The following is a 27,528-nucleotide window of genomic DNA, read 5'->3' on the forward strand; positions in this document are numbered from 1 at the left end:
TTTCAGACACAAAAAAACACACAAGATTCCAGAGGTGTTGCATATTCAGACAAGCCCGAGTCAATTATAAATGAGAAAACAGCTTCACATTTACAGCACAAAAGACACAGTGAAAGAGCGAAAGAATAGGCTAAGACTTACCAGATGCCAGTCAGGCTTAGACATGCCTTTGAAGAGGTGGCAGGCATTGGTGGTCACTGAACTGACCCCTGAGCACCAGAGTAATGAAAAGAGCCAGCGCTCATTCACAACCCAGAGATTCACAGACACATTGCTTTTCCGCAGCTCACTGTTTAAGGAGAGAAATATAACATACAAATTAAATGATGTCAAAACATAGGTAAACACAAATCTTGGCTCAAAATCAGGGACCTTTTTGACAGGTCGCAACAAGTCAGCATTCTGCACAATAGACAGGAGTGGCACGGCTGTTTTAACACGCAGTCGTATTCATCAGTCAAGCTTTTCTAGTTCAATTTGATTATTTCTTCATCTTTACTGTCAGGGAAAGTTTTAAAATGACAGGTGCATCCATGTGTTGATAATTGCCAACCCGGCATTCCTGATACTATAATCATTAGTAGATGCATCAGAGAGTTTAAGCTAGAGATCTCAGAAGATCATTTTTTTTCCACAGCATTTCTGTCATTTTGTAAGAGAGTCAAACCGAGGCTGTTCCCCAAGGCTGCAAGATCATACTAACATTAAATGGCAGCTGCTTCATGTCTCTGCATGTGAGATAAGCCACACTCATTCCTCCACTTTATTAATCTACCTTATTTCACGAGCACTAAGTGAGCTGAAGTTCATATTCATGAAGTTTCCACCATCCATAAGCATTTCCTTTTGCTTATTATACACCTGCTTGAAGCCTGGTTCCATCTTCATCACGTCGTGTCTATATTCTGGGGGAAGCCACCATATCTGAAACAAATGCATAATATTCAAATATTGTAAATGAGGAAAATATACACACAACAAAAAGTAAAACATGAACACTTTCAGATAAAGAATGGTAGCATTAATACAAGCAAATTGTTACTTAGGTTGTAATGTTAAAAATGCTAATATTTTGTTGTGAACTACAAAAATATAATTTTATAATTTCAAATGACGTTGATTTTTGGTTGATTTAGGGTTGTGTTGGAGTGACAAAAATCCAGCGTCGAGATCCAACATTTTAAACCAACATTATATTGACTTCAAATACTGACATTTATTCGTCAGATGTGGCATCCAAAATCCAAAGTCTGATAGACGTCATAGTGTTTTTTTTTATTTATTTATTTTTTATTATGCTTTAAACAACAGATACATGACAATGTAGTAAACAAAACAATGCCAGGGTAATAGAAGGTAAATAATAACAATAATACAAAAAAATAAATAAATAAAACAGACATAAAACAAGAGTATAAATAATTATCCAAAATTCTTACAAATACAAACAAGCATGACCTTTACATTAATCTAAAATTTTGAAACTAGAACACAGTTGGACAGTTTTGACGGCCTTTTGATTAGCACTATGCTGAATAGTGCAGAAGTAATTTTTCAGCTCCTTATAAAACACAGTAAAACAAGGTTTTTTGTTGGAATATTTACACTTATGTATATGAAACTTAATTAACAAAATAAATAGATTAATAACAAAAACTTCATTATTCAAATTATCATAATTAAAATATCCAAAAATTACATTTTCAAAATGTAGATTAAAATTAAAGAGTACCTTTTTTTTAATAAAAACAGCAGCATCATACAAAAGCTTTTTAACATAACCACAGTGCCAAAAGATAAGGGGTACAGTTTCCAAATGCAAAGAACAAAGAGCAATTTATATCAATATCCCTTTTAAATTTACTGAGAAAATGTTTAACTGGGTAGAATTTATGAATTAGTTTAAAAGATATCTCTTTTATCTTATTTGTAACCAAAAATTTGTGAGGCAATGACCAAATAGTTTCCCATTTAGGAATTTTTACAAAATTATTCCAATAGGTAATAGAGCTAGGTTTGGATACAACTTGGTTTAAAAATAGAGAGTGAATAGATTTGTTATTTTTAGACTGTGAGAAACAGATTTTACCACACACTGTATCAACTAAACTAATTATGGGCTTATAAATCCAAGTTACACCTCTAAATAAGGAAACAATATTAGAATTAATTGCAGAAAAAACAAGAGAAAATTCTTTGGGAGTTACAGGAAAGTTAAAATGTACAAGAAACTCGTAGACGTCATAGTGGTAACTTCCACACAACATCAAGCTGTGATATCATTAGACGTTGATATTTGGTTGATTTTAGGTTTGACGTTGGACATTGACGTCGGCCTGACATTAGGTTCTGACGTCAACCCGATTTTCATTTCCAAACAAAATGCAACATCCCGATGACGTTGTTTATTGGGTGTTTATGTTGTTAACAATACACTACCAACTTCTTGTCGCCTGAGCAAGTTTTAGAAATAACAAATAATAATTTGACTTCTAGTTGATCATTTGGTATCAGAAGTAGCTTATATATAAGTTAAGGGTCTCTAGATTACGCTTATTTTTCCAAAATAAAATATGATCGGGCTGAAGTATATGAAGGAGCGCTATCCTGCTGAAGAATTTACCCTCTCCTGAGGTTTGTAGAGTAATGAGCAGCACAAATGTCACGATACCTCAGACTGTTGATGTTGCCATCCACCCTGCATATCATTTTATCATTTACACGCCCCCATTGAGAATGTAACCCCAAACCATGATTTTTCCTTCACTAAACTTGACTGATTTCTGTGAGAATCTTGGGTCCATGCAGGTTCCAATAGGTCTTTTGCAGTATTTGTGATGATTGGGATGCAGTTCAACAGATGATTCATCGAAAAAATTTACCTTCTGCCACTTTTCCAAATGATCAACTAGAAGTCAAGTTATTATTTGTTGCTCTTACTACTGGCATCGTTGAGAATACTTTTGTCAGGTAGTTTATGTAAGAGTGTGGCGCAGTGATCGATTATAGCAGTGCTTTATTATAAATTAAACACAGCTACTGACCAATTAGTATTAAAGAATGGAACTAGCTCTTATTTAAATGTCATTCTTACCTTGCCTGGTGAGATGCCCGATTTATTGATCGTTTCAGTAGTGTAAAAGGAGTCACTGCTTTGAAATACTGTTGAGTTGTTTTCATTTTTTAGGTCAAATATGAGGGAGACATTGTGCTTTTTGACCATAACTAAGAGCTCAGAAAGAGATGGCACTGTCTGGTTGTTGGCTTCCCTCCTCTCTTCCTCTGAAAGTGATGACAGAGTCCAAAACGGATCCGACTGTATTAGAAAAATCAAAAGGTTTCCTTAAAAAAAATAAGTCATTTTCTCAGCTAAAAGATTAATAACAGGAATCTGGAAATCTCTAATGAAAACAGAACTTGTGCTGCTAATATAATATAATATAATATAATATAATATAATATAATATAATATAATATAATATAATATAATATAATATAATATAATATAATATAATAAAACATTACAGATACAAAATATACACAATTCTTCGTCCTCACCCTTGAAAACCATTCGCCTGCATTTAACGTTTTTAACTCTTGCAAAGTGAAGTTACTGTTGCCATCTCGACCTGGAAACTTATCCTTTACATCAGTTGTTCGTAGCAGAAAATTCTTACCACAGTCATGCATTAAAAATGGCTTCTTGTCCTTACTGAAGAAAGACAGACAATAGCATTAAATAATGCACACACACAAACAAGTAGCAGTATCTAGTACTTCTGAACAGAATTTGTTACCTAAGTTGCACATCTGTTTCAAATGCCACCACACCACACTCCAGACTCTTCCTGAAGGACATCAAAGTGTTCTCCGGAGCCAGCTAAATAATTAACACAATGTCAAAAAACAATAACTTAACAGCTTGTTAATGCAAATGTAGAATCTGTAAATCACATGACAAGATTTAGGTATGCAGATGTGGTCAAGACGCTCTGCTGAAGTTTAAACCAACTATTAAAAGTAATGAGAAGAAAGGTGACATGTTTGTGGAATGAATGGGCTGGTCTGGGTATTCAGAAACTGCTGATTTAGGATTTACACCACAGAGAATACAGAGAAAATAAAACGTTTATAAAATATAAGCAAAAACAGTCAAATATCCAGAGAGTGGCAGTTTTGGTAGTGATAATGAGGTTAGATAAAACTGATACATTATAGTAAAATGGCTAGAGACACTCAAATAATGCATGAATTGGCCCGGTTTTCAGTTAGTTGCTGACCATCACAGTCCTTTTATGACCACACAATGTACTCATCTTGTGATGCCATCATGCCACACTGCTCAAATCCTCTCAAACGTCTTTCTTGAAAAGGAAAATAGCCCCTTTCACACAGTAATACCGGTAAAAATCTGTAATTTTCCGGGAAAGTCTGTATGTGTGAAAAGAGTTAATGATTGTATTCACTATACTTAAACCTGTATTACTATGTGAGATGGCATGTCAAATAAAAAATCTCTGAGAAATGCTTCTAGTACCTGGTTGTATCAATGACTTGTTCAACCAAACTGAATCACCTTGTTGAATCAAATTGAATCACCTTGTATCACCTTGTCGAATCAAACTGAATCACCTTGTCGAATCAGATTTAATCACCTTGTTGAATCAAATTGATCACCTTGTCAAATCAAATTTTATTAGATTTGTTGAGTGAAACTGAATCACCTCGTCGAATCAAATTGATCACCTCGTCGAATCAAATTGAATCACCTTGTCGAATCAAATTGAATCACCTTGTCGAATCAAATTGATCGCCGTGTTGAATCAAATTGACCACCTTGTACTTTGTCTAATTAAATTGAATCACCTTGTCGAATCAAATTGATCAACTCGTCGAATCAAATTGAATCACCTTGTTAAACAAATTGAATCACCTTGTCAAATCTAATTAAATCACCTTGTCATGTCAGAATGAATTACATTTGTTGAATCCAATTGATCACCTTGCTGAATCAAATTGATAACCTTGTCGAATCAAACTGAATTGCCTTGTCAAATCAAAGCAAATAGAATTACCTCATCAAATCAACATGAATCGCCTGGTTGAATCAAATTAATCACCTTGTCAAATCAAATTGTATTAGATTTGTTGAGTGAAACTGAATCACCTCCTCGAATCAAATTGATCACCTCGTCGAATGAAAATGAATCACCTTGTCGAATCAAATTGATCGCCGTGTTGAATCAAATTGACCACCTTGTACTTTGTCTAATTAAATTGAATCACCTTGTCAAATGAAATTGATCACCTTGTCGACTCAAATTGAATCACCTTGTTGAACAAATTGAATCACCTTGTCAAATCTAATTGAATCACCTTGTCAAGTCAGAATGAATTTGTTGAATCCAATTTATCACCTTGCTCAATCAAATTGATAACCTTGTCGAATCAAACTGAATTGCCTTGTCAAATCAAATAGAATTACCTCATCAAATCAAATTGAATCGCCTTGTCGAATCAAATTGAATCACCTTGTCAAATCAAATTGAATCACGTTGTCGAATCAAATTGAAACTAGAACTAGTACTAGAAAGGTGTACTTAAAGTGCATACATGGTGTACACATCCATCTACTATATAAGTTTAATTTTTTTATTCATCCAGTATAAAGGTTGTTTTGTCAATAGTATTTTCAAAAATAAATATGTTCAGTGCTCTTGTATAAACACAAAGTTGTTCAAAGCTACTGAATCTGTGTTCTTCACACGCCTCTGTTTTTATTCACAGTTAACCTCCAATCTCCTGGTGAGCAGAGGAGGATCAAACCCACAGAGCTCCAGATGTCAAAACACCTCCTCCAACCTTCCCTGCCAGTGGAATTTAACAGGTCGTGTTTGAATTGTAGATCTTCAGCCACTCGATTCATCATTCCGGAAAGGGACTAGATGCTTTGTAATGACTGTAAATCTTTGCACTGCGATTAGTGAATCTATCAATTGCTAATGCTCAAAAAAATGTTTCAACATTTATGAGCAGACTGACATGCTAATGAATTATATTCCCCCAAGTTGATAGCTTACAACCTGGGAACCATGCCATAATCATTATAATCCTAAACGGATTCAGAAACTACAGCAGATGATTCATCCTGTAGCATGTCAAATTTGGTTTGATGGTGAAACCCTCATGTGGCTCAGCAACGACATGAAGGAACAGCAAAAGCGAGGTTTTGATGGATATGCCAGTGTAAACATGAGCTATTACACGTTTTACAAAGGCAAAGTAGCACTTTAAAATTAAAGTTACAACTAAAAGTGTGAAAATTTTACCATGGGAGCACCACGATGTCCAATGAGGGCAGGTTTTGGGGGCAGATTACTGGTAATGCATGGAGAGCAGATTGCAAGAGGACACAGGAACACAGCAGCGGACACAACCAGAAAGGTCATCATTATGAAAACCTTACAAGCTATAGAGAAAAAGACCAACAAAAATATTTAGACACTGACAGAATTCGACAAATAAAGTACGAAAATAAAGCATAATCGACCTCAACCTCTTTTTGACTACTTTTAAATTACTGTTGACCTAATTAATGTAATTTCACTCTAATCTATCACTCTAAATAAAACTTTGAGAAGAAAGAAGATGCAATTAATTCATTCATTCATTCAATCATTTTTCTTCGGCTTAGTCTCTTTATTTATTAGGGGTCGCCACAGCGGAATGAACCGCCAATTCATCCAGCATTTGTTTTACACAGCAGATTCACTTGCAGCTGCAACCCAGTACTGGGAAACATCCATACACACTCATTCACACTCATAAACTACAGCCAATTTAGCTTATTCAAATTCACCTATAGCATGACTTAGGACTTGAGGGGTAAACCGGAGCACCCGGAGAAAATCCACACGAACATGGTGAGAACATGCAAACACAGAAATGCTAACTGACCCAGCTGAGGCTCGAACCAGCGACCTTCTTGCTGTGAGGCGATAGTGCTAACCCCTGAGCCACCGCGTGGCCTTTACAATTAATTCTTAAAAGCTTAGTTTCTCAAACTGGGGTTTATTAAGGATCTACTTGCCTTTATCTGCGTATAATAAGCTCTTTATTCTATCATAATAATATAGAATTTTAATAATAAATTAATACATTAAAACAAATATACATATTTTATTTCTATACCTCAAAACACATCTCGGTCAGTGGTTTTCAACCTGTTGGCCGCGGCCCCCCAGTGAGCCCTGGCAGTATTGCATGGAGGCCACCACCAGCTACTTATTTACAAGCTTTTTGCACTACATACTGTTTTGCATCTGCACAACTCTGGTTTGCACTCCTTGCCATGTGCCCTTAAGCGGATTTGTATTGTTTACAATTTTTATTTTTTACTAATATTTTTAGATTATATTATATGTGTAATTATGTGTATTATTTATAATTTGTATTCATTCATTCATTTTCTTTTCGGCTTAGTCCCTTTATTAATCACGGGTCGTCACAGTGGAATGAACCGAAAACTTAACCAGCATATGTTTTACGCAGTCGATGCACTTTCAACCACAACCCTACACTGGGAAACACCCATACACACTCATTCACACATATACTATGGCCAATTTAACTCAATTCATTTCATTTTCAATTCACCTATAGCACATGTTTTTGGACAGTGGGGGAAACCAGACCACCAGAAGGAAACCCACATGAACACAGGGAGATCATGCAAACTCCACACAGAAATGCCAACTGACCCAGCCGGGGATCGAACCAGCAACCTTCTTGCTGTGAGGCGATCATGCTACCCACTGTGCCACCATGACAACCCTTATTGTAATTTCTTTTTAAATTTCTACTTTTTGTAAAATTCTATTATCTGTTTTACAACTAGAATCTAAGAGTAACGCAATTTCGTATCTCTGTATGTCCTGTACTTGTGGTTGAATTGAGCTGACTTTGACTTATTAACAGTAGAAATCACATTGCTAATATATGTATAGCCATCAAGACATAATTTGATGTGTGATTAAATAAGAAATAAATAATAAATTGCCACTATGCCTTCACTACTTATTTTAGCTGATTGCTTTAATGAGGCTCTAATATATAACATTTTTGCTGAATACAATAAGTTAACACACCACCAAAAACAGAGGGTTCATCCATGAAAGCATGTTTCATTTTTTGTATGTCTTTCATATCACGTTTCTGAAAAAATTATGTTTATGAAATAATTTGTTTACATTTCCCTTGTACCAACCCTACAGATTTTCATTCGTTCATTCATTATCCTTTGGCTTAGTCCCTTTATTAATCTGGGGTCACCACAGCAGAATGAACCGCCAACTTATCCAGCATATGTTTTACGCAGCGGACGCCCTTCCAGGTGCAACCCAGTACTGGGAAACATCCATACACACTCATTCACATGCATACATTATCGCCAATTTAGCTTATTCAATTTACCTGTGCCGCATGTCTTTGGACTGTTGGGGAAATCGGGGCACCCAGAGGAAACACACGGGTAGAACATGCAAACTCCACACAGAAACACCAACTCACCCAGCCGTGACTCGAACCAGCCACCTTCTTGCTGTGATACAACAGTGCTAACCACTGAGTCACCGTGTCGCCCCCTACAATTTTTGTCATTTGAAAAATCTTTACCTAACAATAAGAATGATTGCAATTTCCATTTCATGATGACTTTGAGTATTAAAATCCCTTCCTACATTAGAATAAACTATTCTTAAAGTGCATGCATTATGGTAATATACCATTCAGATTTTAAATTATTGTTACTTAAATCCATACCTAAATGTCTGTGTTTTATTCTTTATACTCATATATGTGAAAAGCCATGTAATATGCAAGACAACGAAAAGATAGAAGAGAGAATTTGACTCTGTGTCAGAGATAAGCAGTTATAAAGCAAAGAACTGACCAGCTGTTTCAGCTCTATGATAGCTCTGGAAGACGAGGCAGCTAATCACAGTTAAAGCTACCACAGCGCTCAGCTGCAGGAAAGGAGCAGTAGCCTACGGCAAACAAAAGATACATTTTCATATTCATACAGTACAAAAGTGCCGTAACAGGATATGGAAACCTCAGTGTCAGTTTTAGGATAAATACAGTATAATGTAACATTACGATAGAGGGATGGTCTAATATAATATCACAGTGTCTGTTGTAATAGATGAGCTAACATGGCATACGATGAGATCCAGCTGCAAAGGCACAAAAGACAGAGGCAGAAATGATACTGAAATGATGAATGGATAAAGACCTGAAAGGACATGTAGATGGCTTTCCACTGCTTCTCCCATTTGAAACAAAATCCAGCTGTTTCCAAAGTAACAGCGAGGAGACCCAAAAACAGAAACACCTGAACAGAAAACAGAGAATCATTAACATACTGAGAGATCACTCATTAATATCTGTCATGAGCGCAGCTAACCGTGATATAAAGTGTTACCAATTTTTTTAAAGGCAACCAATTTAAGACAGTTTCCTCATGAGCACTTTTAGGTCGTAATAATGGTAATTTCATAGTTAGCTTCTTATATGTCCTGATAAATGCATTTATATTATAATAATAAAAACATTTCAGCTTAAAAACAATAATAATTTCCGTAAAAACACTTCACACAGACATTACTGTCTCACTGAAAAAAAAAAGTTACTTGACAAACAAATGGACTGTGGTGAAATTAAGCCATAATAGCCATCCTCCTGCTTTTAAAGAACAATAAATAAAGAGTTCCTCTGCAAAAACAGATAACCCTGTTATTTTTGTTTTTCATAAATCATGTTGGGGACAATAGCCTCAGGGGCAGTACACCAACAAACGGCGCCATTGCACTTTGGGTGTCCTGAGTTCAAGTCATAGCTCGCAAACCTTTCCCGATCCCACCCACCCCTCTCTCTCCCGAACTTCACTTCTACGCACTGCCCTATCATAATTAAATAAAATGTTAATAATAAATCTTACATAAAAAGAAACATGTACACTTTAAAAAATATGAATGTTTTTTTGCAAATGAACTCTGCAATGTACAATTAAAAACTATTCATGAAAATTAACACAAACCGATGTAAATAAATACCGCCCTGGTAAGCAGGAGAAGCTCATTTTAAAACATTTAAAAATCCTACTGACCTCAAACGTTTGACCAGTAATGTATGTATACATAAAGGGTATTTAAAATACACAAAACATTTCATACTTTAAAATATATATATATATATATATATATGATTTTAAGGTTAACTATGTGTTTAACATGGTCATTATATCGTAAATAGAAAAAAGAGGGAGTTTACCTTATGCAGACAGTGTAAATTCAATGGCTCTTTGATGGCTAGATGTAGCAATCCAAATACCTGAAATAAATGAAGAATGATCTCAGAGGAACAACTATTACTGTTTATATAAATGCTACCCACTGAGCAGTCTGGTTACAATTATGCCCTACTTACCAGTAAAAGCAGGCAGTATATGGCAAGCACAGCTGAAATGATCATCACTATCATGTACCAGTTCACCCATTTTTTCACTGCTTTAAAGAGTTCGCTGCAGAAGGAAAATTAAACATAACACAATCAGTTATTACATTCAATCTCAGAAACAGCAGGTCAGTGGATTAGTGATGCAGTCATGCACCTAGTTTTATTTGTTTCATACTCAGGTGAGGAACCACATATAACTTCATATACCCACTGTACATATACATATGTAATTATATTGCTATCTATCTGCATACGTCTGATTATTAACAGCAACCTGTACATATAATCATCTTTTGTAAATCTCTGTTCACAGCTAGTACAACCTGTATACAATGCTCATAGTACATCCATCTGTAAATATCACCATAGTTTTTCTATAACGGCACTTTATAACTTATAGCTATATCCCTCACTTGCTGCTATTGCACTCCTGGTAAGACCTAAACTGAATTTCATTGCCTTGTACTTGTACGTGTAATGACAATAAAGTTGAATCTAATCTAATATACATAGATTACAATGTAATTTACATTTTTAAGCCATATTTAAGACATTTTAAGCCATATAATAAGTTGAATTCAGAATTATTAGCCCCCCTGTTTATTTTTCCCCCAATTTGTTTACTGCACATTTCTAGATATAATAGTTTTAATAACTCATTTCTAATGACGGATTTCTTTTATCTTTGCCATGATGACAGTAAATAATATTTGACTAGATATTTTTCAGAACACTTCTATACAGCTTAAAGTGACATTTAAAGGCTTAACTACGTTAATTAGGTTAACTAGGCAGGTTAGGGTAATTATGCAAGTTATTGTATAACGATGGTTTGTTCTGTAGACAATCGAAAAATATGGCTTAAATGGGCTAATAATTTTGACCATAAAATGTTTTTTAAATTAAAAACTGCTTTTATTCTAGCCAAAATAAAACAAATAAGACTTTCTGCAGAAGAACAAATATTATCAGACATACTGTGAAAACTTCCTTGCTCCGTTAAACATAATTTGGGAAATATTTAAAACAGAAAAAAAATTCAAAGGGGGGCTAATAATTCTGACTTCAACTGTAGGTTCAAAAGTTTTGTAAAAAACTCCAGAAACGCTTTTTCACCCGATGACTACTTTTAACGGGATTTTTTATTATTATAATATAATGTTTTTATATAATATTAGATAACATAAAAAGTTTATATAAATTCATTTGAATCATTAGACTAAGATTTCAACCATTTTCTGGGCTGTTTTTGGAGCCTTGCACATGAGATTAGAACAAAAACATAATTATCACAGTTATCAATTAAGAGTTTGTGCCCACATCTAGCTACTGATTCCTAAAACCCTATGCAAAACTTGCAACACAATCTTAATTCATAACTCAGTTCATAACTATTTAATGTCTTGACAAATAAGTGGCTAATTTGTACTCTGTCATTTCCAATGTAATTCAAGTTTTTCTATGATTTCCTTATATTTACTTTGTTTAAAAGATTTCATTTGATTTTGTCAATTTATATGAATTCATCACTAACTAACTCTCTTTATCCTGAGAGATTAGGTTGCAAGTGATATACAGTGCTCAGCATAAATGAGTACACCCCCATTTGAAAATTGATTTCTCAGTGAATATAGCCAATATATTTAGAATTTGGCAACATCTTCAGGAAAGGAAATACAATAAATTCAATAAAATAAAACTACATTTTATATTATGTTTCTCTTGATTTTTTGGGTTTGTTTATTAAAATTGTATTTAATAATTTTCCCAACTAATCAATGTGGGTCTTTTTTTCTGATTAGTTATGACTTTGACATAGTTTTTCTGACTTTAATTAGTTTTAACTTTGGTACCGATTAATCTAATGTATATGCACAAATATATTATTGTACAGCACCCTACAGATGTTATAATAATATTATAATACTAATTAATTATGTTAAGTTTATTTTAGAAGAGAGATCTGTGAGTGTACTCACTACACAATTTTATCTGCCCCACCAACAAATACATTTTTGGATTGCGTTTCTTAACTTTTTTTTTCAACATCCCATAATTTCTAAAATATCAACCATTTGGTAGAGGTTGAGGTAAAAGTACCAAAATTAATACATATACTATTAAAAAAAATCTGAAAATATGAAGTGCGAGACCAATTTATTAAAAAACATTATCAAACACTAAATCTTCTTTATTTTTTGAGGTATGCCATAAAATATTTCAGATTCTCATTTAACATGTTTTCTTGTTTTGTCTTTTCACAATAAAACCAAAATCAAATGTAGTAGTGCAACAGGATTATGTTTGTTTGATTTTCTTGTAAATCTACAATGCTGTGTAGTCATTCTTTAATTGACTTTAACAGTCATGCATTTAAAGGCATTTTTTTGGCTACATGAGCCGTCTTAGTTCAAATGTGCACGGCGCCTCCTAATGTTGTGGTTTATTTAGCATAATGTGAAAGTGTGTTTATGTTCTCACTTGTTTACATCGTAGTGGTCGTTGAAGGCGATAAAACAGATGTACATCCAACTCAGGGCAAGTATGGACACAAAAGACAGAAATGAGAGCCAGCACCGAGCCCTCTACAAACAAACACAGACAAAAACAAGAACGTACAATTCAAACATGTCTGCTTTTTCTTCTCTCAATCCAACAATCACTGACAGATGTTTAGGTGTTAAAAGGAGAAAGTTTCGATATTCCTTCACAGCTCCACCTCTGTGCGTGTGATGGTTTACCGTTGTGGATTAGTCATAAAAACTAAGCCTGGGGAGTATTGGCACGAAGAGTTTTGCTTACTGATGGGAATATTTAAAAGTGGGACCTGTCTCTAAAACAGAGTTGTTCTTACGATGGCTGATTATTACTAGTTCATCCCACACAGGATTTTAGAAATCTCTGAATGCCGTGGTGATTGTTTCTGACACAAATCAAAATAATTGAGAGAGCCTCGCTTTTTGTATTCAGCCTGCTAATTAGCATACTTATCTGCCTGTCATCATGATCGTCAGTCTCTACTCACTTAAAAGAGAAGAGCATTTACATGATAATTGTTAATTAAGGCATTCAATAACAGCAGTTTTTTTTTTTTTTCTGGTCTACATATTCCGGCTCTCTCAAAAGATTGTGCGAAAAAAAGGTGTGAAAACTGGCAGAACTGGTAAGAGTTGATATGCTAATAACATGGTTTTTAATTGCTGACTTTTAATTATTAAAAATCACTGGCCATATTTATTTTATGATTATAAACAGCTTGTTCTGCTGCTTGATCCTTATTATATTATTCTACTTTTTTTATGTATAGTCATCAACCCACTTGTTTGCAGAGCAAGTAGAATGACATTTCCGCCGTTTATTATTCCTAGTCATTTCTTTCATAGGCAACTGAAAACAATTGCAAAAACTCAACATAGGCTCATTCTGAAAACCTAGCCCTCTATTCGTTTCTGGAGATCGCGAACTATGTAGCCAGAAGTACATATGGGTGCATTTCATTTTTTAAAACGAATGCTACAGGGCGGTATGACACCATTACTTTTCTCGCTTACCAGCTGACCGCTTACCTCCATATGGACGGCTTTCCAACTGTTACCAGTTTGTTCCGTTAGCTCGCCGTGTACGTCGGTGAACTTGACACGCAGAGAGGAGTTGACTACAACGACAAGGTTCGAGTCCGGTGAAGAACGATTCCAATAAGCAGGTAAGACAAAAACAGTAAAGTAAATAGAATAGAGAATGTGGTAAAACCTGAAAACGTGGTAAAAATGAGATGAGGGCTTTTCTTTTTCCGGATTGCTTTTGAAAATTGTTGGGTGTGTTTAGCGAAGTGGGTGGGTGGGTCAATAAATACAATTGGTTGGGTTTAGGAAAGGAGGAGAATGGGTCAGTTGATTGGTCAGTCAGTCAGTCAGTCAAACAATCAGTCGACAGCGGCCTTTGGTGGGTTTATGCAAGAACAGCAGGCGCAAATGGCACTCGTGAGAGAAATTTGAGATCTCAAAAAGCGTATTCAGCAGGCTCTGGTGGATTTGTGAAAAAAAAACTGCAAAAAAACGTAGCTCTTGGGAAGTATTTGTCGCTCTCCAGAAATGCATATAGAGACACGTTTTCAGAATGAGCCTGGGCTGCAAAAACAAGCGCACTTCCACATTGGAAAATAAGGTCAATAATTGAGGAATTCATTCCAAATATGGTAATTATGCAAAATGATATGCATATCGCAATATATTTTTAAAAATGCAGTGAAACGAAATATCACAATGTCAGTTTTTCCAATATCATGCAGCTTTAATTTCAGCACAGTGTTTAAAATTTAACAATCACTCAAAGTGAAACTACGCTATAAGGAAATTGCTTGAATTTGACGTCCCCAGCCAATTAATGAGTTACAGCATTTCACATACTTCTACTTAACTTTATAGATAACTGACTGTTAATTTTAGTTCCTGCCTGCAAATTATACTAAAAAAAATGGATGCATCACTTTTTTAAAGTGAATTCACTCACGTTTTGTTCATTATTTCTCTGGTTCCAGTGGCAACTGTAGATCCCTCTCAGGCAGGTTCGAAACATAGTGATCATTGTGTTTTTCCCACATCAAATGATTCCAACTGAAAGTACACAGATGAATGGGGGTCACATCCGGGATGTAGGGAGGTTACTCCTCATGTATTCTAGTGCAGGTGCTTGGATAAGGAATGACTCACTTCTTCACACCTGAAACCAAGTAGGAGGACAGACAATATAAAATGGTGGTTATGTAAGGACACCTGGTTTTTTAGCTCAAAACTGAGCTCACATTTCCTGGCTTCGTTAGTCATGAAAAGTATGATTTGTGCGCTAATTAGGGTATTTGTGTGAGAGTGGCACAGAGATAGATGTGTAGATGATGATACTCTGGTCACATGGCAAGGAAGGTATGGAAAGGTTAAGTTTAATTAGAAGGAGTAGTTTCAGAGCTTTCAAAAAGCCCTGAAGCATGACAAAACAAACCGTGAGAAAGATCTCAAATAACTCCTTCATTTCTTATAAAAGGATGGAATGCTCCCTCTGGCTTAGCTTAACTGCCTAATAATGGCAAATATGTGTTAACTTTTTAAAATCTTAACTTTAATCAAATGCGCTTAATGCTATGACACATAAAGCTGCAAATAATATGAACAACTGACAGAAGATCTCTGAGGGAGTAAAAAGAGTTTTGACGTGCATTAAATGTAATTGAATCTGCAATGTTAAGAAACTCAGTTTAATTTAGCTTCAGTGGGTTTTAAACTCATGATCCGATAAATATGTCAAAACATTGTCTGTTGAGTGCTAACGGCGACTTAAAGGAGATGGTTGACACAACAGGAAGGGGATATTACAGGGAAAAAAAAAATCTAAAAAAATCATTTTGTATCAGAAGTGGCTTATATGAAAGGCAAAGGCCTCTAGATTACGCTTATTTTACCTAAATAAAATACGATCATGCCTTGATTTTTAATTATTTAATTAGCACAGTAAGGTGTGACTTTGCTTAGACAAAAGTCTTGTCACTTAACAGAAATAATGTACCGTATAGAATATAAAGTCATGGTGCAGTGGACAAAGAATTAATATTGTGTATGACTTCGATAAGCTTGGAGGACTGCATCCATACATCTCTGCAATGACTCAAATAACTTATTAATAAATTCATCTGGGATGGCAAAGAAAGCGTTCTTGCAGGACTCCCAGAGTTCATCAAGATTCTTTGGATTTATCTTTAATGCCTCCTCCTTTATTTTACCCCAGACATGCTTAATAATGTTCATGCCTGGTGACTGGGCTGGCCAATCCTGGAGCACATTGACCTTCTTTGCTTTCAGGAATTTATAAGAAGGAGCGCTATCCTGCTGAAGATATTTGTCCTCTCCTTTGGTTTGTAATGTAATGGGGAGCACAAATGTCTTAGGCTGTTGATGTTGCCATCCACTCTGCAGGTTTCTTGCACACCCCCTAACTGAATGCAGTCCAAAACCATGATTTTCCTTCACCAAACTTGACTTATTTCTATGAGAATCTTGACGCCATGTGGGTTCCAATAGGTCTTCTGCAGTATTTGTGATGATTGGGATGCAGTTCAACACACGATTGATCAGAAAAATCTACCTCCTGAGACTTTTTCAAATGATCAACTAGAAGTCAAGTTAATATTTGTCAAATTATTTGTTGACTTTTGTCAGGTAGTGTACAATAAGTCCCAATATCAAAGCCCTACATAACCCTAGCAGCTCTTTAAGGCACAAAAATTAAAATAATTCTAAAACAATTTACTCACCCTTTACTAGTCTTTTTACTTTTGAACACAAAAGAAAATGGGGGACCAGAGCAACAGAGAGCTCTCAGATTTACTCTAAAATATCTTAATTTTTGTTCTAAAGATGGATGAATACCTCAGGAGATTTAAACAATATGAGACTCATTCATTCATTTTCCTTCAGCTTCGTCCCTCATTTATCAGGGGTCGCCACAGCGGAATGAACTGCCCAGTATGAGAGTGTGAACCAACCTTTTTACTATACAGTCTGTCAGTCAGATAAACATCACCACTGAACGAACATCTCATCTTAAATGGTGGAGGGAGATGTTTTTGTGTTTCATAAGACCATGACCAAACATCCCCATGCTCTTGGGAACTGACAGATCTAAATCACTGATATACTTATAAGGGTATCTGTCTATCAGGGTCAATGCAATTCCTGCTAAGATCTCTACACTGCAGCATAAATCAAGTATTCCTGCATGAAGGATACAAATCCACCATAGTAAAAGTGTTACAAAAAGTCGGTTGAAACATATCACACTGACTGTAGCATATTAGTATGTACAGGAGTTTCACTCTGGTATTTTTGCCAGCGGGGACACGGTTCACAAAACGCAGTGATAAGCGTTCTTCAAACTTGACAAAGAAGAAAGATTTGTTTGTCAAGCATTTAGTCGATGTTCTCACTCTACAGACAAGCATGGCAGCACTTTTAATAAGTCACTTAACCCCATTTCAGGTCAGACAAGAAGTAGTTTGCAGCTTATTTTTGTGATTAAATGACCTGTTGTCATCCAGTGTAGGATTGCATTGTACAAAATGCAGAAAGACTGAATGCCATTTAAATCACAGAGCAGAAATAGCTTCTTTGTTCAGTCCATGGCTTGAATTTACACTTGTTTCAAAGGGTCTTTGTTGTGGTGTGACCTCTGATTGAATTATGGTTCAAAGGGTCTTGCAAAAATATTTCTTACTTCCTAAAACATCTAAAAATGTTTAGGAAAACATCTAACACTGTCTGATCTTGAGCCAATTAACAGATCTAAGGATTGAAACCAGTGTGTGTGTTGCTTTAAGAAGGAAATCATTTATTTGTTTTATTTTAATGTAATTTATTTTATTCTTCTCTCCTTTTAATCTTCATTTATAATCATTATCCACGGTTAACATTTGATCCAGAATTCATAATTGAATTATTCACTTATTAAGTTGGGTTTTTTGTATCAAGTTTGCATTTCATTACTTATTGTCTTTGCTCTTGCCATGCCTGTGAGTCTTGATTCATTTTAGATTTGAGGGAGGATTTGTTTTCACTGTTAAGAGATAAGAGAAATATCTCAATTTCAAGGTTTTTCACATCACATGACAATGGTTTTAAATTGTAATTTTTCCATTGCTATTTGCTTGGTTACTTCTTATAGCCTTACGCTGGTTAGATGAAGTTATTAAATACACTCTGCTCATTTTTATCATCAATTCATCTCTAGGTTTTGAGTACTGAACAGATTTTGGGTATGCTTTACACAGTTGTTTTGACTGGCTGTGGGGACACCAGACAAAAGAGAGATTTTCTACCAGGATCTGCTGTCTGAATGTAATTTATCCGACAAGAAGACTTAATCTAACCGAGTGGAACAATTTCATTATACTGGTATTCTTTCATTACAAGGATCTGAGTGGTTTCATTTTCTCCTGGGAACTGGAGAACAATAAAATGCATTGTAGAACTGCGAAACCAAAAAAATGATAATTGATTATCAATATTAAATTGCAGAAAAAGCCTTATGTATTTATAATTCTAAGTATTTACTTACAACTTTTGATTTTAGTTATGAATTAGAAAATTTTTATCTACAATATTATTTAAAGAACTCAAGCTAACATGAATTAAAAATTTTATTTTGTATTATAATTAACCGAGATCAATAAATTACACAACAAATATTTTTTTATTGATTGTTATTATTATTATTTTTATTTGTTTATTCGACAACAAAATTTACCTTCTTTTTTATTGATTGTTTTTGTGGACAAGGGAGTTAGGTAATAAAGTGTATTTTCTTTTCTTTTGCTGAAAAAAAATCTCTATATATTTAATATATATAATCTCTATATATTTTCTTAAAGAGCATTGTGTTGGCGCAATAGTCGTTAGCGCACTGACATATGGTGCTGTAACAGGGCGTCCCGAATTCGAATCCTGGCTCAAGGATACCCCCCCCCCCCCCCCCCCCTCTCTCTTTCCTACTGCGCCTCCTGTCTGACTAATGCCCTATTTAATAAAGGCCAAAAAATAAATCTTTAAAAAAATAAAAAAAAAAGAGCATTGTGTGTACAGTCTTCCCTTTTACGTTGCATTTAACAAACATTAAATAATGGGTCCTTGTTGTAAAGCATTACACTAAAAGAACTAAAGTTTGCTGAAAAAGTAATATTTGAAAAAAACTTAATAAAACAAAACATAATAGTTCTACTGGGATATTTTCACAGCAGAAGCAAACGAAATGAGATCCGTCAAGGCAAAACACTGCAAAAGGATTTTTCAAAGCTGCATATGAAAAAATGTAATAAAATTGCAGTATGTTCTATTATTAGTTTTCAAGTTTAATTCATTATGTTATAGTCTTTGTGGATTTTTTGGTAAATTTACCAACAATTTCCCAATTAAAATTATTTCTACTTCATTCTTTACCAGTAAACAAATTAGTGAGTGAAGAATTAGCATGTGCTCAAAGAAAAATGCATGTGCTCATAAAGCAAAACTGTGATTGAAAGTAGCTAATGTAAGCGTAGGATCTTTTTATTAACGTGTACTTCTAAAACAATAAATATGAAAAGCAACCTATGCAAAACGATATGTAAATCCCGTACATAAATCAGACAATCAGGTTGTTTAGATGTCGGTCAGTTCAACACAGTGCATGTGTAATCTATGCTATGAAATAACATAAAAACGAAACTAGCAGACCACAAAATATCCCTTTCTTTAAATTTTGCTACAGATTGCTGTGCACAAAGGCATCTGTTCATTTTGACATACATTATCACAAACTAGATAAACAATGCTTTATGGCACAAAACAATGGGGTTTATGTCCAGCTGTCATTATGTAAGAGCTTTCACCTCAGTCTGAAGTTAATTTAAACTCTCAGATCTTCATCAGCACTTCACTGACATCATGGCACATTTTTAACCCAAGGGTAAACATATTTCAGGTTAAATGTAGCTTAACACAGCCACGAAGGGAACTATTTCTCTAAAAAAAAAATCCAAATTCGAGAAAATAATTATCACTAGAAGAAAAAAGTCATTAACCTCAACATAATTCGAGATATAAAATAAATATGTACGTTTGTTTACATGAAAAAACTTCAACGTTAATCCTACTTAAATCGCTTTTTTTCGTAATATTAGCAGCTCTGAAGCACACCTGAGGAAATCTTTTAAAAACAGGAGACCAGAACAGATTAGTTCGAGAGAATAGACTGAATTTATACATGAATATAACTTTCTTACCTGCTAAAAAACGATGTGACCGTGAAATCTCATTCAGCCTCTCAAACTTCACCACATTTGGACGGTCTCTGCACTGCAACTCCCACTGAGAGAGAATATCAATGAGGCGGTAACAATGAATGAGGCTCCACGTTCCCTTAGTCCCCAGTGCAGGAACATACTATTGGAGAGAGAGAGGGGACTCCACTCGCGTCCGATAGAGGGCACTCAAACCGCGTCAATCAAAGAGCTTTCTAATAAAGAAGCAACCTTTAGTGTATTATAACTGATTATAATTAATATTTAGCTATATAACATAACCTAATGTCTGTAAATACGCTATATTCTGTCAGTCGCTCAGTAAATAAACTCCTTTTTGGTCCATCGACAGCATGTGCATTGAAGAACGCCATCACGTCATTTGAAAAAAAATCTGAATAGTATTGTTCCGCGACTGGAGAAAAGCTTGATTGTTGCCTCATAAATACTTTCTTCCTAATAAAACGAAAGTCATTTGTTTAATACTTTGATATTCCGAGTAGTTGTACATTTTGTGGTAAGGATGATGAAACTTTAATATTTATTTTGTATGTGTCATTTGTTCAGAAATTTTGGATCGATCTGTATCTTTATTTAAACACTCCTTTCTTTGCACAATCTTTAGCTTAACTGAAATTATTTGTTATTACTCAGATTCTGCACAAATCTAAAGAATTTATCTGAAAAAAATTCATACACAAACAAATGCATGGCTTCAATCACTACTTTTCGACACTTTCTGGTTGAAGTTGACACAGTGCTCAAATCTTTCCATTTGTGTAACAACAAAAAACTGTTATCATATTCTTGGTACTACATGAAGAACTGTTTAGTGACTCTGAATAGATTTAATGCTCTTATTTTATTTCTTTTCATACATTCATTCATTTTCTTTTTGGCTTAGTCCCTTTATTAATTCAGGGTCGCCACAGCGGAATGAACCGCTAACTTATCCAGCACATGTTTTACACAGCGGATGCCCTTCCAGCTGCAACCCATCTCTGGGAAACAACCATACACACTCATACACTACGGACAATTTAGCTTACCCAAGTCATCTGTACCTCAGTTCTTTGGACTGTGGGGTATTTTCAAACACTTACACAATTGTAATTTACTGTAACAAATTATGGATTTAATTTTAACCACATGAATAATAATAATAATAATAATAATAAATTAATCAATACTAGGCCTAAATAATAATGACAAGACATTGTATATTTCTAAATATATTATTTTTAAAATGTGACATGCAACTTCAAGATTTTCCAAAAGGAGGAGGAGGATTGGAGCCAGAAAAAATAAACCTGGTGCATTATGTTTTCAGTTTAATTACTCCAAATTGTGCATATATGCCACCTTTATATGCATGCTTCAGCAGCACTGTGGGCAACTGCTGTCCCATGTTAATTATTACATTAGATTTACAGTATGACACTGCCACTGATTCTGTTAATACTAAAATGCCCAGACTTGAACAATGAGGTAGGCTGTTTTGGCACATTTCAGAGATGGGTTTTTTTTTTTCAGGGTAGGTTAATATTTTACAGTGGATTTCTGATTAAGCAGGCACATACCAAAAGGTCTACAGTGTAACTGAGATCAGAATATCCTCCAAATTAAAAGAGAAAACCCTCAGAACCCTGACACTAAAAACAAATCATTTGAGATTTAAGATGATCTTGAGCAAGAGAGCAGCAAGAGTATTTTGTCAGAGAAACGACCCAGAGTCCACACTTACGGAGCATGAACTGGAACAAGAAACAGGCTGAAAAAAAAAAAAAAACAATTTCACATCACATCAAAGAACAAATCAATGGAGAAAAACAAAAAATAAATACAATTACAGGGGATACGAAAATTACAAGAAATTTGCATAAGACAATTATTCCAAAATTGCATATATCCTTACAGCTTTTTTATTTTTAATGTCTTTTAGGGTTTCAATATAATGCTTAAGATCAATTTTAAACAAATGAATGTTAGGTTTATCACTGGACCATTTTTGTTTGTGTACATAGTACTTACCACATATAATAATTAAATTAATAAACAAATTTTGCTCCAAAGTTTTATAATTATTGTATGTCAAAAAAAATATCTTTATAAGAAAACAGAATTTTTAATTTTGTTTAAGTTTAAATAAAAAATATATTCAACATCAAACCAAAACATTTTGGTATATGTGCATTCAAAAACCAGGTTTAATCGATTCCTCCTCTTATTCACAAAAAGTGTTCGCAGATTCCATGTTTCTAAAAAACTTCAACAACTTGTTTCACTGGATAAATTAAATAAATTAGTTTATAAGTCACTTCTTTAACTTTATTGGTGAGACAGTATTTACTAGGCAAGTTACAAACTTTTTTCCACTCAAACTGCTCAAATAAGGAATTTCAAAAAGGTTTGCATATAGGAAACAATGTGGTTTCGCATAACTTTTTAATGTAAAACTTATTAAATTTATTGCCTATTTTCACACCATTGATACTTAACTGATTAGTATGTAAAAGGTTGGATTCAGAGGACATATTACCAGATAAGAGCTGAAAAAGACTAGGAATTGCATCAAATACTATTGCAAATTCTTTAGCAGTAATCACAATAAATAAGTTGTCCATTACTTTTGAATAACGGTCTCACCAATATAATATCATTATTGTACCAAATTCTATAAAATAAGGATATATTTTTAAAGGTTTTACATTTGCTGTTCCATATCACTGATTTATGTGGAGGGAATATATGCATATAAATAAGCATCCATAGTAAACATACCCGTTTATGAAAAGAGAAAAGTTTTATCGCACCACGCATATAAAAATTACCTGGTCAAAAACTAATTCAGGGATGATGCTCCAAAATTTGCCTTAGGAATTCAGGTAATTCTTAATCCATTTGTTATTAAATACACAATTAGCAGTGCTGAAGTCAAGAACATAAAGACCACCATCTTCAATTGGATTACACAAAATTGTCTTTTTTAAATAATGTGGTCTTCTCCATATGAATCTGAACAAAAACATTGTATCCACCTCTTTTATGACTGATTGCGGAACATATAATGCAAGAGGCGTATATACTAAACGTGACAATCCTTCAGTTTGGGCTAATAATATTCTTCCTTTGATCAACAAATCTCTCATTAACCAAAAGTTTAATTTTTGTTGCTTTCCTTAAATTAGACTGAAAAGAAAAACTTGCTGACGTCATCAGCGGAAGGGCGGGGCTAATGGTTCGCTCGAGGAGTTCTGGTGAGTTGACAGACAAAAACAAAACTGCAGAGCAAAAGAAGCGGCGTATACTTATTGTTTTATTTTGTAGTTTAAGCGCGTTTATAACCTTAGTTTATTCGCGCACATTCTGAGAATGTGTTATAGGCTGTTGCTCATCGCACCTTGCGTTTATTGATGTGTGTTAGCAAGCTAGCCTGCTGTAGCTCAATGCACAATGAGAACCGCAGAGAGTGAATTTACATCCATTTGAATGATTCTATAATAAATCACTACATTCATTTTTGAATACAACTTTCATAACTCTTTAAACCACAAACAAGCCTGTATTATTTTAGAGGAATACTTGACATCATGATGCTATTGATTTTTTTCTCACGTCTATTGTTTATAGTTCGACAAACATGGACCAGAAGATTCCGTATGATGATTATCAGCTGCCGGTAGTGTTTCTTCCCTCCTACGAAAGCCCTCCTGCATGGATCCCTCCACAAGAAGTACTGAACACTACTAATACATGTCATTTATTCTTGTCATTTGTAATCAAACAGAAGTCCTAATTATCATCTTTCTTCTTTGTAATCAGAGGATTCATCACCCTGACTATAACAATGAGCTCGCTCAGTTCCTACCTCGCACTATAGTGTTAAAAAAGCCCCCTGGTGCACAGCTGGGCTTCAATATCCGTGGAGGAAAAGCCTCGCAGCTTGGTATATTCATTTCAAAGGTGAGTTGTGCTAGTTAAAAACTTGTTTGTCTATTTAAACAATTGACCTGATTGTATGTTGTTTGTGACAGGTGGTGCCAGATTCAGACGCCCACAGGGCAGGACTTCAGGAGGGGGATCAGGTGCTTTCTGTCAATGAAGTGGACTTTCAAGACATTGAACATTCAAGGGTAAGATTTGACCTGTCAGTCTGAGAGACGGAAGAACACTGACTGGATATCTGTGCCTCTGAGCTCAACTGGTCTGATCTTGATTTGTTTTCTAGGCAGTGGAGATTTTAAAGACAGCAAGAGAGATTTTGATGAAGGTTCGATATTTCCCTTACAGTGAGTATTACATTAAACTGACATGACAAATCAGACATTTCCTTGTTGCATTTTCTCACATCGCAAACATTTTACGAAAACACACTGCATTTTCTCACAACACAATGGAAATGTTTCAATAAATGAAACTGGACTCATGAAGGAACAAATTACACTGGCAAACATTTACTTATTAGAAGTTATGTAGTTATGAAATTAACAATTAATTATTAACTGTTTATAATTATTTTACAAACAAATTTTAAAATACTGACACTGTGTGTCAAAACATGACCATTTTTCTGTTGAGTTATTACAAGAGAAAAATATTTTGGCATCACGGTGGCACAGTGCGTAGCATGATCACCTCACAGCAAGGTTGCTGGTTCGAGTCCAGGCTGGGTCAGTTAGCGTTTCTGTGTGGAGTTTAGATGTTCTCCCCGTGTTCGCGTGGGTTTCCTCCAGGTGCTCTGGTTTCCCCCACAAGTCCAAAGACATGTGGTACAGGTGAATTGAATAAGCTAAATTGGCCGTAGTCTATGTGTGTGAATGTTAAGCTACGGTCACACTGGGCTTTGTGTGTGCGAAATTCTGTCGTATTGCGCTGCTTATTGGATGTTTAAAAAAGCGAGCGATTGCTCCATGTTTTAAATTTCTGTCCAGAGAGGTCCTGTTTTGATTCTCGATTGGTCTCACGCAGTCAAGTGGTGCAAATTCGCAGGTCAGAGTTCATCAAGCTTGAACTTTGCACCGCAGCGAACTGCGAAACTTAACGCATGACCCTGCGTTTCCGGTCTGATGCATTCGCGTGCGTATGAATGGAAGTCTATGGGAGGAAAAGCCCAATGTGACCGCAGCTTAAGAGTGTATGAGAAGGGCATCCACTGTGTAAAACATATGCTGGATAAGTTGGCGGTTCATTCCGCTGTGGCCACCCCTGATTAATAAAGGGACCAAGCCAAAAAGAAAATGAATGAATGAATGAATGAAATATTTTGGGAGATGTCTTCGAGAATGGGGGGCTATATTGAGAACCACTGCATTAGTCTGGTTTTAATACTTAAAACAGGGGTATCCAAACTCAGTCCTCAAGGGCCAGTGTCCTGCAAAGTTTAGTCCCAACCCCAATCAGACATACCTGAGCTAGCTAATCAATCTCTTACTAGGCTTTCTAGAAACATCCTTGTAGGTGTGTAGAGGCAAGTTGGCGCTAAAATCTGCAGGACAGAACCGAGTTTGGACACCCCTGACTTAAAAGGATAGTTCAATCAAAAAAAAATGTTACTTACTGACCCTTAAGTGGTTCCATGCCTTTATGAGGGTTTTTTCTTTTGTTGAACGCAAAAAAAGATAATTTAAAGAATGTTATAAACCTGTAACCATTGACTTTCAAAGTAGGCAAAGAAACACTAAGGAATTCAGTGGTTACAGGTTTCCAACATTTTTTCAAAGTAACTTCTTTTGTGTTTAACAAAAATAAAACCTCAAACAGGTCTGACCGAGTGAAGGGTGAGTAAACGATGACCTTATCTTCAGTTGTGGGTGAACTGTCCCTTTAAGTGACTGTTTCTGGCTGTGCTTGACATCATGAATGTGTTTCCAGATTACCAGCGGCAGAAGGAGAGGACCGTCCACTAGGTGTCAGAGCAGACCTTCAGGAGCGCAGCAGTGCCGTGACGCAGTGATGAGGCATTGGTGTGTCAGTGAGAAAGGCTCGTCTCCTCTGCATCTTCCTCCCACAAACTCTTTTCTCTGCCTAAAAGACTGCTCAAAGAAATCATCTTCAAACACTCCAGCACAGGCCTTGATGATTCACCTCTAGTGCTGGCTTTTCCAGATCTGTCTCCAGTTTTTGTGTGCTTTCATCTGGGAAAACAAGCATATTTTTTGGGACATGAAAAGAAACACATGCTAGAAGTCTTATTTATTGAAAGAGCTATATAGAAGTGTAGGGCTAAAGGAAATTCCTGAGTAAATTATGATTAATCTCTCTTAGAAAACGTTCCTGTAAAATGACTGATGTTATAATGACTAATATATCTTGTGTTCCTCAAAAACCTTTTCTTTTTTAAAATACATTTCAGTCGTGTGTAAGTATTTAGGTGTCCTGCTGAACAATACATTGCTACTGACCAATTAAATGTCATTAAATTGTGCACATACATGGTGTAGTTTATGTCCATTTATCAATGCTATTTATCCAGACTTTTTAAAATAAACATGTAGGATCTTGTGATGGGAAAATATGAATTGAATTGTAAGACCTAGTCATAAAACATCAGCTGTATAATATGAAATGTCAGAGATTTTGGAGGAATAAAACAAATGTAGTGATGTTATTTTATTGCAATATGGACTACTGTCTGAATATTAAACTTCTCAAGACTATTTAAAGTCTGCATGTTTTGTGTGTCTTCAGAAATGATGAATTGGTTCTGTTTAAAACACAAACTCAAGCGCGTGATAAGACACTCGTGGTGTTTTCAGGATCTGCAGTCTTACTATTAGGATGTGAGGGTGTCATATCCAAAACGGCTTTAACAGGCACTTAATTTGAGAGTATTTTGCCATTTTAAGCTAGGAAAATTACAAAAAGAACTCAAACGTCCTCTCGGCAACCCGGCAAAATAAAAGTTCTCTGGACAAGATTATGCTATTGTCCAGTAGAATATATTTCTGAAAATAATCATAAACACAAAATTTGTACTTCTACTGAATAGCTGAGAATATTTTTTCCCCATAAGCTAATAAACTTAATTAAATGGACCATATTTTGTTACAAAATGTATTGATTACATGTATTGAATGCTTAGCATAATTGAGTACACCCCATTTTGAAAATGAATATTTTTATCCATTTTCCATATGTTGGTGCATTTGAACAAAACTGATTTATTAAATAGATATATTTATTAAAATAATATT

General features: G+C 35.0%; 2 protein-coding genes across 5 annotated transcripts in view; one reads left to right on the top strand and one right to left on the bottom strand.

Moving 5' to 3' along the window:
* The window catches only part of gdpd2 (glycerophosphodiester phosphodiesterase domain containing 2), a 33,217-nt gene extending 12,789 nt beyond the window's left edge, over positions 1-20,428 (bottom strand). For 2 of the 4 annotated variants that reach the window (XM_056471779.1, XM_056471780.1), the window contains exons 1-13: positions 20,318-20,427; positions 15,025-15,234; positions 12,997-13,100; positions 10,486-10,579; positions 10,330-10,389; positions 9,293-9,391; positions 8,951-9,044; positions 6,330-6,469; positions 3,798-3,880; positions 3,559-3,712; positions 3,095-3,316; positions 776-924; positions 142-289 (exon numbers count right to left, since the gene is read on the bottom strand). In XM_056471779.1, coding sequence (XP_056327754.1) covers positions 142-289; positions 776-924; positions 3,095-3,316; positions 3,559-3,712; positions 3,798-3,880; positions 6,330-6,469; positions 8,951-9,044; positions 9,293-9,391; positions 10,330-10,389; positions 10,486-10,579; positions 12,997-13,100; positions 15,025-15,099 — 1,422 coding nt within the window. In that variant the 5' untranslated portion in view covers positions 15,100-15,234; positions 20,318-20,427. Of the gene's footprint in view, positions 1-141; positions 290-775; positions 925-3,094; positions 3,317-3,558; positions 3,713-3,797; positions 3,881-6,329; positions 6,470-8,950; positions 9,045-9,292; positions 9,392-10,329; positions 10,390-10,485; positions 10,580-12,996; positions 13,101-14,081; positions 14,171-15,024; positions 15,235-20,317 lie in introns of those variants that run through there. The other 2 variants (XR_008838761.1, XM_056471781.1) reach the window with 2 other exon arrangements.
* Positions 20,429-23,547: 3,119 nt separating this feature from the next.
* On the top strand, positions 23,548-26,997 carry pdzd11 (PDZ domain containing 11). Its single transcript, XM_056472186.1, has 6 exons — positions 23,548-23,592; positions 23,966-24,068; positions 24,158-24,298; positions 24,370-24,468; positions 24,564-24,624; positions 26,207-26,997. Exons 2-6 carry the CDS (start codon positions 23,976-23,978, stop codon positions 26,239-26,241), a joined length of 429 nt encoding a protein of 142 aa, XP_056328161.1. The 5' UTR covers positions 23,548-23,592; positions 23,966-23,975; the 3' UTR covers positions 26,242-26,997.
* The last annotated feature ends 531 nt before the right edge of the window (positions 26,998-27,528 follow it).

This window comes from Danio aesculapii, chromosome 14 (genome assembly GCF_903798145.1).
Source record: "Danio aesculapii chromosome 14, fDanAes4.1, whole genome shotgun sequence".
Lineage (NCBI taxonomy): Eukaryota > Metazoa > Chordata > Actinopteri > Cypriniformes > Danionidae > Danio > Danio aesculapii.

Excerpts from the sequence above, each read along its gene's own strand:
- pdzd11 (XM_056472186.1), top strand. The coding sequence starts at position 23,976 with ATGGACCAGAAGATTCCGTATGATGATTATCAGCTGCCGGTAGTGTTT. Across the intron at positions 24,069-24,157 it reads CATGGATCCCTCCACAAGAA|AGGATTCATCACCCTGACTA; the intron begins GTACTGAACACT and ends CTTTGTAATCAG. Across the intron at positions 24,469-24,563 it reads AAGACATTGAACATTCAAGG|GCAGTGGAGATTTTAAAGAC; the intron begins GTAAGATTTGAC and ends TTTGTTTTCTAG.